Source organism: Camelus bactrianus, chromosome 4 (assembly GCF_048773025.1).
Source record: "Camelus bactrianus isolate YW-2024 breed Bactrian camel chromosome 4, ASM4877302v1, whole genome shotgun sequence".
Taxonomy (NCBI): domain Eukaryota; kingdom Metazoa; phylum Chordata; class Mammalia; order Artiodactyla; family Camelidae; genus Camelus; species Camelus bactrianus.
The window spans coordinates 83,178,594-83,190,663 of NC_133542.1; the positions used below are offsets into that span (position 1 = coordinate 83,178,594).

Below are 12,070 nucleotides of genomic sequence, written 5' to 3' on the forward strand. Positions count from 1 at the left end.
CCCATCATCACCTATAACCCTGAACAAACTAGGGATGGAGAGCTGTTTTCATGCCTTTCAGCCCTCTGCACGCTAACCAGTTCTCTAGAATGGAGCCTGGAGACAGCCCTGGTCTTTGGGCAGCTTCTCTCTGCTTCCCTGAAGCGGCCGGATGACAGGCCAGGGCTTCCTGCCTCTCTGCCCCGTGGTACAGGGAGCCTCCTCTAGTCTCCTGGGATTCCTGCAACGTGGGAAGTGGTGGAGGCAGCTCCCTCTTAATCCCAAGGACACATGGGGAATGGGCTGAGAGTAAGTTCATGGGGCGTCTGTTAAAGGTGTGTGAAAGGGGAATGACAGTGGGCGCCACTGTGGGATTTGTGGGATTTCTGTGCGGGAGCATCCTGGTCCAGCTGAGGGTTTCCAACACGCTAGGCTTTGACTGCTCATCTGGGCACTGGTTAGCTGTATGGTGTGTTTAGTTCGCGAAAATTTATCAGGCTGTGAGTTCTGATATCTGCACTGTTCTGCGTATATATTACATTTCTACTAAAGTCAAAAGTTAAAAAATAATAAATTTTAAAGACTTTTTTGAAGTAAAACAAAAAAGAGAGAAGCAGAAAAGAGCAATTATCACAAAACGGAGAATAGTGGTCACCTTTGAAGGGAATTTGATAAGACGTTTCTAAGATACTGACAATGTTCTACTCTACAATTGGCACAATAATCACATTATTAATTTACTATTTTTTAAACAGGTACGTTTTACGTCTGTTTCAGTACGTGAAAATGAAATTAGAAGTAGTAAAGAAAATACAATAGTCCAATAAATGTAAAAACAAGTAAAATTAATTCCTAGAAAAATGAAAAGTATCAACAAAAAACAGAAAATGAAAAATCATGTAACCGTTTGTTAAAGAATTTTTGAATCAGTAGTTTAACATGCTCCCATCAAAACCAGACAAACAAAGAAAATTCAGGTTCAGATTGCTTTACAAACAAGGTCTACCAAACTTTAAAGGACTCAATCATCCCAATTTTACAGAAAGAGAAACAGAATACAGAAAAAGAAGGAATACCTCCTCACTAATTCTCTAAGGATGGTCTAATTTTGACACCAAAACCACAGGAGAGCATGAGAAAGGAAAGACCACGGGCCCATTGCATTCACGAACACAAGGAGAAAACCCCAAGGATTTATGAGCAAACCAAAGCCAGCAGCAGGCAGTAGTGATGATGACCTAGCTGGGCTTAATCCCAGGAATGCAAAACTGCTTCAGCATTAGAGAAACCTTTTCATGTTACCTGAAATTTGTAACACATGAAAGAAGAAAAATCACATGAAAATTTCTAGAGAAGCAGTGAAAAAGCATTGTGGAAATTCAACAGTCATTCAGGACTTTCTAAAAATCTGAAGGAAAAAAACTAATATGGAAAACCACACGAACACCGACAGAACTCACAGCCCTTCTCATTCAATGAAAGCTTTACTTTTAACATCAGCAATGCCCACTCTCACCACTGCTCTTAAGACAGGAAAAAAAAAAAAAAGTCTAAGTAATGAAAATAAACCAAATTGTCATGGTTTTCAAATGATATGCTTGTCGTAAAAGAACTTCAGCACAAATCACTGCAATAAGACTTTAGCAAGGTTGCAGGATATCATAATATCAACTGGTGAAAGTCACATGCCTTTTTCAAACCGAGTACAGACACAAATTACAGTAACCACAACAAACATCAGGTAGCCAGGAATCGATTGAACAAAACACATACAAGAGGAATAGCATAAAAGTTTACTGGAAAAAGTACTTGTGGAAACAACGCGGCATCACCTAGTGAACACGCATGTGCCCTCCCACCCAGCAACTGCACCCCTGGGGATGCGTCTAAGGAAACTCTCCTGTATCAGGAGAGCTGTACAAGGTTATTCTCAGAAACACTGAATAACAAGAAACAACCCGAATGTCCATGAATAGCAGAACGAATAAACTGTGGTATATTTATACGTGGAAGTAGGGAAAACGATTAACTATACTCAGAAACACGATGAGTGAACAAAGCTACCTGAAGAACACACACAGTGACTCCACGCACATAAAATTCAAACCAGGGAATGCTAAGCACGACACTGCTTAAGGAGCATCACAGGAGGGGGACATACATGAAGGTGCTTAACGGACAAGAAGCGCTGAAGAAACAGCAGTCCCATGGGGGTTGTGGGGAACCACCTGGAAGGTGGGCCAAGAAACACAGACCAGCACAGCCAGTGGTCACACGGGGAGACTCTCCACTGCACGATGAGGTCGTCACAATACCATCTCACAGCACAGAAGAGTTTCCAAATGCACTTCATGAAGCAAGTGTAACAATAACCCTGAACCACACAGCCTGCACACACACACACGAAACAGACACGATACGACTTACGAAGAGCAGGACACAATATTCAACTTCTAGCAAACAGAACCCAACAGCACGTTATAAGAGACAATACAACAAATACCAAACACCAAGCGGGGTTTACTCCAAGACTGTAAAGGAGGTTCAACAGAAGGAAACCATTAACATGATCCTCGTGTTAGTAACACTAAACAGAGTGCTAACCTCTCGTTAACGATCATCTTCATGGAGGCAAAAAACACACTTGACAAAATTCACTCATTTACGTGAAAACAAGCAAAATGTCAAGTGCTGGCTACTGCCATAAATAAAACACACCTCAGCTCAATGCCAGCATCTTACTTAACAGGGAGACACTAGAGGCTTTCCTGCTCAAGCCAGAAACCACGGAAGGCCAAAATACTCGCCAATTTACGTTAAAATAGGTTAAGTATTAAGTTCTAGGATGTGGGAGAAACATTTACCAGCTCTTGAATGCTACATCCCGCCTGCTGGGGTAACCAGAAGCACTCCTGAAGTTTCTATGAAACTTTGGCCTTCTTATGACTAATTTCTGTGAAGGGCTCTTTCTACCAGTTATGTCAGAGTGGACAGAGACTCAGGAATGTCTTTTCTTTCCAGCTCACTTGGGACTAAAGAAAGAATTTACAACACTCCTAAAGAGTATCACTTTTACCATCACTTGAATGGTAAGGGATCAGAGCTGTCCTGAAAGGATGCTTCAATACATTAGCGAAATACAAAACAGGCGGAATGGCTCAATATGCAATACCACGTAAAGCCTCTCCAGACGGGACAGAATCAAAAAGAGGTGTCGGGAAGGATGTGAAGAACTGAAGCACCTGACCCCTGCCGACAGAGTGTAAAATGGTGCTCTGGAAAATGGTTTGGTGGTTTGTTAAAAAAAATTAAAAACACGCCAATCTGCCGAAGTGTCAAGGCATTAAAGCCAAAGCGGTGTGAGGAACTGCTGTGTCCTGAAGGGGACCAAGGAGACAGGAGCTAAGTGCACCATGCGCCCACCAAGCAGGGTCTGAAAAGCAGGAAACTGTCCTGGGCTGGCGCTCACTGCCCGACGGGCACGGCCCGTGTTACGGATATGCAGGAGGGCCGTGTGCGGTGTTCTGGGGAGCCGGGGCACTGTACCAACAATTTACTCTCAAATGATGCAGAGGAAAACCTTCTTTGTATTGTTCTTACACTATTTTTATACACTTAAGATGGCCAAAAATTCTGTTAAATATACAGCATTTAAAACATCTTAACTTATTACATAAAAAAAAAATCACACACACAAAAAAATCATACCCTCCCCTTACACTCTCTCCCCTTTTCATTATTTTGGTTTTCTTCACAGCACCTACCAGTAGCTGAAGCATCATGGGCACAGGACAGTCCGCCTGCCCCTCTGAGAGTAAACTCCTGCAAGCGCTGGGACCGGGTCTGGTCTCCATGCTGCTCCAGTGCCGGCACAGTGGCCAGTGCACAGGGTGTTCACATTTGTTCAATAAGTTAACCTGTAGTCTTATTACGGTTTAAAATAAATTCATTTACCATCCCCTCCCCCAACACACGCACACGTCACTCCCCCACAGCAACTCTACCCCTGTGTACCCAAGAGAAGTTAAACTGTATGTCCACATCAGAACTTAAGAGATGAATGTTCATGGCAGAGTCATTCACAGCAGACAGAAACTGGAGACACTCTGTCTATAATCTAGTGAAGCCATCCAATTAATTACTATTTGAAAACAAAAAGCAACAGAACTCTTAGGCCTGGCAACCTGGCAATAACATAGATATAAAATATTATTAATATTTTAATCAAGAAATCGAGAAGACAAAATAAAAAATAAAAATAGATGAAAACCAAATTTCTTCTCTCTAGCACAGGGAACTACATTCAGTACCTTGTAGTAACCTTTAATGAAAACATACAAAACTAAATATATGTATATGTATATATATGTATGACTAAAATATTATGATGTATACCAGAAATTGACACACTGTATCTGACTATAACTCAATTAGTTTTTAAACAATAAGTAAATAAAAATATCACTTATTCAAATATTATATTTCAAGTAAGAAATCCTTTATAAAACCAGCATTCTTAACCAACATTTACTAAATACTAGTAAAGCACAATATAAATTAAACTTATATTAAATATCATCAATCTGAAGGTTCAAGGCTATAATCTGGACCCAGGATTCTAATATTCTAGTACTTGTAGTTGGATCTTACATGAGAAAGGAGAAAAAAAATTACACTAAGAGGACTTGACACTGCACCTAATAGAGACTAAGTCACGTAAGTCGACGACCTGGATAGAAGTTACCACATCTAAATCATTTTCAGACGAGGAAAAATTCTTATCAGATTTAAAAAAAAAAACAAAAAAACCCTTTCAACTGACATGTCATGAAACTAAGGACTTTCTTCAGTACACATATAAGCAATCATTCCTTCTAAGGGCCCGAGGGCATGATGGGCAATTCCTAGCCTCTCACAATGGAACCTGGTGACTGGCACACTTACCAGCAGGTGCACAGCAATTAGATCTATGCCAGAGAAGCGATGCTGTGGGCCATACAATCTTTACCTTCAAGGACCTTATTTTCTTTAGACCTGTCCTAATTTAATTTCCCTTATGGCTCCTAAGGCTCTGAGTTCGAGTGAATCTTCACAGCTCTATACTGTGAAGCCCTCCGTTCCTGAAGAGAATGAAAATATTCAACTCTTTTTCCTTTTTTAAGAATTTTAACTAGTCTTTTCACTTAGCTAGCATACTTGGTAAAACATTCCCTCTACGCATTTCTAAAATTAAGACAATGCAAATTCAAACACGATTCTGAAATACCTTTGCTTGTAAGAGTAAAATACCCTAAAATTCCAACTTTATTATTAATAACACTAAGGAAAACAGAGACTAATAAAACGGCTCTGGCAACGGAAAAAGGATCTCAGTCTACAATCTCAAGTCTCACTCTTTAGTTGTGAGACCTTAGGAACTGGCTTCACCTCTAAATACTTTCTCATCTGAGAGAGCACTGCCCTTCCCTCTCTGCAAGGTGGCTGTTGAGGTAACATGAGGTAACAGCACCTACCACAGTACCTGACACGAAGTGTTCAGAAGTAGTTTGCTTCCTTCATTCGGCACAAAGGACACACTCACATGAAGGTTTAGGTGTAAGAGAGCCTACACTTCCACAACTCTCCATCAATACAAAATACAACATGTAGTTCGTTCTAATACAACAACAACAACAAAAACAGCAGCAGCAACACCCTCACCCCTATTCCAGCAATGCAGCTGAGGAACCGGGAGCCAGACAAGGTAGCTTAGAAGTACTTTTGCAAGAACTCCATTAGGACTGCATACACACTGAGCACTAGAGCTGTAACAGGGAAAGTCCAAGTCATTGTGCTAAAGAGTCTGGATGCCTTTATGCTAGTACGAGAGCTCACGAGGTACGGTAAAAGGGGGAAAAAGTCAGATTAGGCCCAATTCCAAATGACCCCTTAAGACATAAAGACACCGATGCTGACTTATCCTTCCTGAAACATCAACAGTACCAACCCCAAATCCATTTAAACACCTCAAGATTGAAACATTCCACACCAACACTGGTGCCGCTTCCTGCCGTTTAGACAGCCTGAGCAGGAGAGCACCCCCGGAAGGTGCTGAACCAAAGCCGGCCGCGGAAAACGGAGGCGAGGGGGGCAAACACGATGACGATTTCGGGGTTGTGCACACACGCCGCCGCCAAACGCTTTGCAGACCGCGGCCGCCGCCGCCGGCACCTGAAGGGAATTCGCGACTTCACAGTCGCACGTCAAGGGAAGCCCGCGAGGCCAGCACACGGGGGTGATGGGCCCGTTCCCGTCCTGGGGGGTCCCTGGGTGCCACGGTCTCGACCTCTTCCCCACCCCCCCCCCACGGGTCCCTCCCCGACTACCCGCGCCGAGCGAGGGCCGCCCAGGGAAGGGCCGACCGGAGAAGCGCCGCGAGCAACGCTTCAGCCCGAGCGGCCCGGAACGACGCGAGACCCTCGGCGCGCGGACAGCAGAGCAGCCCGGCTGGGGTCGGGACCGGGCTCGGGGTCGGGGTCGGGGTCGCGGGGCCGGGGCCGACGCCGCAGCTGCGGGCAGGCACGGCCGGCACGCTAGGGGCGGACACTCACCACTCGAAGCCGCGGGAGTCCTCGCCGAGGTGGCAGGTTGCTGCAGCGCGGCACCCGGTCGAACTCCTGCCCGCGGACAACCTCGGGGCGCGCGCGGCCACTGCCGGCGCCGCCGCCATGTTGGCTGCCGGGCCGCCGCCGCTGCCGCCGCCGTCGCCGCGCGGGGCACGAAGCTCCGCGGCCGCCGCCCGGCCAGCGCCGCGCCTCCCGGAGGGACCGCGCCGCCGCCGCTGCAGCCGCTGCAGCCGCTGCCGCCGCTGGCCGCGGCAAGCAGGGCCGGTGTCGCTCTGGAAAGCCGCAGGGCTGCCAGCCGCTCCAACTGACCGCCGACTGCCCGACGAAATGACCCTTGGGCGGGCGGAGGGATCCGAGCGGCAGAGGCGGGGCTGGGGCGGGGCCGGGGCGGGACCGGACAGCCCGCGGGCGCGGATTGGCTCCCGTGGCCCGTTTCTTTTTCTTTTCCTTTTTCTTTTTCTTTTTTTTTTTTTTTTAACATTTTTTATTGATTTACAATCATTTTACAATCCTGTGTCAAATTCCAGTGTTCAGCACAATGTTTCAGTCATTCGTGGACATATACACACTCATCGTCACATCTTTTTCTCTGTGAGTTGTCATAACATTTTGTGTATATTTCCGTGTGCTATATAAACAGTGTAATCTTGTTTATCTATTCTACAATTTTGAAACCCCAGTCTATCCCTTCCCACCCTCCACCCCCCTGGCAACCACAAGTCTGTATTCTATGTCGATGAGTCTATTTCTGTCCTGTATTTACGCTTTGTTTTTGTTTGTTGGTTTGTGTTTGTTTTTGTGTTTTAGATTCCACATATGAGCGATCTCATATGGTATTTTTCTTTCTCTTTCTGGCTTACTTCACTTAGAATGACACAAACCTACAGCCAGCATAGTACTCAATGGTGAAAAACTCAAACGCTTCCCACTAAAATCTGGGACAAGACAAGGATGCCCACTATCACCACTCCTATTCAACACAGTCCTGGAAGTCCTAGCCACAGCCGTCAGGCAAGAGAAAGAAATAAAAGGGATCCAAATTGGAAAAGAAGAGGTAAAAGTGTCACTATATGCTGACGACATGTTACTGTGTGTAGAAAACCCTAAAAGGTCCACACAAAAGCTACTAGAGCTGATTGAAGAATTCAGCAAGGTAGCGAGTTACAAAATCAACGTCCAAAAATCACTTGCATTTCTTTACACTAACAATGAAATCAACAGAAAAAGAAAGTAAAGAAACAATCCCCTTTAAAATAGCACCCAAAGTAATAAAATACCTGGGAATAAATCTAACCAAGGAGGTGAAAGAATGATACATAGAAAACTATAAACCATTCATGAAGGAAATTAAAGAAGACTTTAAAAAATGGAAAGATATCCCATGCTCTTGGATTGGAAGAATCAATATTGTTAAAAGGGTCACACTGCCCAAGGCAATCTACGGATTTAATGCAATCCCTACCAAATTACCCAGGACATATTTCACAGAACTGCAACAAATCAGAATAAAATTTATATGGAACCATCAAAGACCTAGAATTGCCAAAGCATTACTGAAGAGAAAGGAAGAGGCTGGAGGAATAACTCTCCCAGACTTCACACAATACTATACAGCTACACTCATCAAGACAGCATGGTATTGGTACCAAAACAGACATATAGACCAATGGAACAGAATACAGAACCCAGAAATGAACCCACAAACTTTTGGTCAACTAATCTTCGACAAAGGGGGCAAGAATATACTTTGGATTAAAGACAGTCTCTTCAGCAAATGGTGTTGGGAAAACTGGACAGCAGCATGTAAAACAATGAAGCTAGAACACTCCCTTACACCATATACAAAAATCAACTCAGAATGCATCAAAGACTTCAATATAAGACAAGATGCAATAAACCTCCTAGAGGAAAACATAGGCAAAACATTATCTGACATACATCCCAAAAATTTTCTCCTAGAAGAAATACAAGCAAGAATAAACAAATGGGACCTATTGAAACTTACAAGCTTCTGCACCGCAAAGGAAACCAGAAGCAAAACAAGAAGACAACCTACGGAATGGGAGAAAATTTTCGCAAATGAAACCGACAAAGGCTTGATCTCCAGAATATATAAGCAGCTCATACGACTCAGTAAGAACAAAACTAAACAACCCAATCCAAAAACGGGCAGAAGACCTAAACAAGCAATTCTCCAAGCAAGACATACAAATGATCAAAAGGCACATGAAAAAATGCTCGACACCACTGATTATCAGAGAAATGCAAATCAAAACTACAATGAGGTATCACCTCACACCAGTCAGAATGGCCGTCGTTCAAAAATCCACAAATGACAAATGCTGGACAGGCTGTGGAGAAAGGGGAACCCTCCTACCCTACACTGCTGGTGGGAATGCAGTTTGGTGCAGCCACTATGGAAAACAGTGTGGACAGTCCTCAAAAGACTAGGAATACACTTACCATACGACCCAGGAATCCCACTCCTGGGCTTGTATCCAGAAGGAACCCTACTTCACGATGACACCTGCACCCCAATGTTCACAGCAGCACGATTTACAATAGCCAAAACATGGAAACAGCCTAAATGTCCATCAACAGGTGACTGGATAAAGAAGATGTGGTATATTTATACAATGGACTACTACTCAGCCATAAAAACCGACAACATACTGCCATTTGCAGCAACATGGATGCTCCTGGAGAATGTCATTCTAAGCGACGTAAGCCAGAAAGAGAAAGAAAAACACCATATGAGATCGCTCATATGCGGAATCTAAAACACAAAAACAAACAAACACAAACAAACAAAAGCAAAGCGTAAATACAGGACAGAAATAGACTGATAGACAGAGAATACAGACTTGTGGTTGCCAGGGGGGTGGAGGGTGGGAAGGGATAGATAGACTGGGGTTTCAAAATTGTAGGATAGATAAACAAGATTAGACTGTGTAGCACACGGAAACATACACAAAATGTTATGATAACTTCCAGAGAAAAAAAATGTGACAATGAGTGTGTGTGTAGATGTCCACGAATGACTGAAACATTGTGCTGAACACTGGAATTTGACACAACATTCTAAAATGATTATAAATCAATAAAAAAATGTTAAAAAACAAACAAACAAAAAAAGTGAAATGCAGAAATGCCTCTTAGTTTAAATTGATTTTCCTTGCCAGCAATGCCAAAATAAAAGAAGGAAATGAAATAAGCCTTCAAAAAAAAACACAAAAGAAAAGAAAAGAAAAGAAACATTCCACACCAACACTGGTGCCGCTTCCTGCCGTTTAGACAGCCTGAGCAGGAGAGCACCCCCGGAAGGTGCTGAACCAAAGCCGGCCGCGGAAAACGGAGGCGAGGGGGGCAAACACGATGACGATTTCGGGGTTGTGCACACACGCCGCCGCCAAACGCTTTGCAGACCGCGGCCGCCGCCGCCGGCACCTGAAGGGAATTCGCGACTTCACAGTCGCACGTCAAGGGAAGCCCGCGAGGCCAGCACACGGGGGTGATGGGCCCGTTCCCGTCCTGGGGGGTCCCTGGGTGCCACGGTCTCGACCTCTTCCCCACCCCCCCCCACGGGTCCCTCCCCGACTACCCGCGCCGAGCGAGGGCCGCCCAGGGAAGGGCCGACCGGAGAAGCGCCGCGAGCAACGCTTCAGCCCGAGCGGCCCGGAACGACGCGAGACCCTCGGCGCGCGGACAGCAGAGCAGCCCGGCTGGGGTCGGGACCGGGCTCGGGGTCGGGGTCGGGGTCGCGGGGCCGGGGCCGACGCCGCAGCTGCGGGCAGGCACGGCCGGCACGCTAGGGGCGGACACTCACCACTCGAAGCCGCGGGAGTCCTCGCCGAGGTGGCAGGTTGCTGCAGCGCGGCACCCGGTCGAACTCCTGCCCGCGGACAACCTCGGGGCGCGCGCGGCCGCTGCCGGCGCCGCCGCCATGTTGGCTGCCGGGCCGCCGCCGCTGCCGCCGCCGTCGCCGCGCGGGGCACGAAGCTCCGCGGCCGCCGACCGGCCAGCGCCGCGCCTCCCGGAGGGACCGCGCCGCCGCCGCTGCAGCCGCTGCAGCCGCTGCCGCCGCTGGCCGCGGCAAGCAGGGCCGGTGTCGCTCTGGAAAGCCGCAGGGCTGCCAGCCGCTCCAACTGACCGCCGACTGCCCGACGAAATGACCCTTGGGCGGGCGGAGGGATCCGAGCGGCAGAGGCGGGGCTGGGGCGGGGCCGGGGCGGGACCGGACAGCCCGCGGGCGCGGATTGGCTCCCGTGGCCCGTTTCTTTTTCTTTTCCTTTTTCTTTTTCTTTTTTTTTTTTTTTTTAACATTTTTTATTGATTTACAATCATTTTACAATCCTGTGTCAAATTCCAGTGTTCAGCACAATGTTTCAGTCATTCGTGGACATATACACACTCATCGTCACATCTTTTTCTCTGTGAGTTGTCATAACATTTTGTGTATATTTCCGTGTGCTATATAAACAGTGTAATCTTGTTTATCTATTCTACAATTTTGAAACCCCAGTCTATCCCTTCCCACCCTCCACCCCCCTGGCAACCACAAGTCTGTATTCTATGTCGATGAGTCTATTTCTGTCCTGTATTTACGCTTTGTTTTTGTTTGTTGGTTTGTGTTTGTTTTTGTGTTTTAGATTCCACATATGAGCGATCTCATATGGTATTTTTCTTTCTCTTTCTGGCTTACTTCACTTAGAATGACACAAACCTACAGCCAGCATAGTACTCAATGGTGAAAAACTCAAACGCTTCCCACTAAAATCTGGGACAAGACAAGGATGCCCACTATCACCACTCCTATTCAACACAGTCCTGGAAGTCCTGGCCACAGCCGTCAGGCAAGAGAAAGAAATAAAAGGGATCCAAATTGGAAAAGAAGAGGTAAAAGTGTCACTATATGCTGATGACATGTTACTGTGTGTAGAAAACCCTAAAAGGTCCACACAAAAGCTACTAGAGCTGATTGAAGAATTCAGCAAGGTAGCGAGTTACAAAATCAACGTCCAAAAATCACTTGCATTTCTTTACACTAACAATGAAATCAACAGAAAAAGAAAGTAAAGAAACAATCCCCTTTAAAATAGCACCCAAAGTAATAAAATACCTGGGAATAAATCTAACCAAGGAGGTGAAAGAATGATACATAGAAAACTATAAACCATTCATGAAGGAAATTAAAGAAGACTTTAAAAAATGGAAAGATATCCCATGCTCTTGGATTGGAAGAATCAATATTGTTAAAAGGGTCACACTGCCCAAGGCAATCTACGGATTTAATGCAATCCCTACCAAATTACCCAGGACATATTTCACAGAACTGCAACAAATCAGAATAAAATTTATATGGAACCATCAAAGACCTAGAATTGCCAAAGCATTACTGAAGAGAAAGGAAGAGGCTGGAGGAATAACTCTCCCAGACTTCACACAATACTATACAGCTACACTCATCAAGACAGCATGGTATTGGT

At 45.6% G+C, this 12,070-nt stretch overlaps 1 protein-coding gene across 11 annotated transcripts in view; it reads right to left on the reverse strand.

Moving 5' to 3' along the window:
- LOC123612664 (uncharacterized) overlaps window positions 1–7,231 on the reverse strand; it is a 71,644-nt gene extending 64,413 nt beyond the window's left edge. For 9 of the 11 annotated variants that reach the window (XR_012506699.1, XR_012506697.1, XR_012506703.1 and 6 more), the window contains exon 1: window positions 6,570–7,231. Coding sequence is in view for 2 of the 11 variants with exons in the window: in XM_074362967.1 (XP_074219068.1) it covers window positions 6,570–7,065 (496 nt within the window). In the remaining 9 variants the exon portion in view is untranslated. The remainder of the gene's footprint in view (window positions 1–6,569) is intronic. The other 2 variants (XM_074362959.1, XM_074362954.1) reach the window with 2 other exon arrangements.
- Window positions 7,232–12,070: the final 4,839 nt, after the last annotated feature.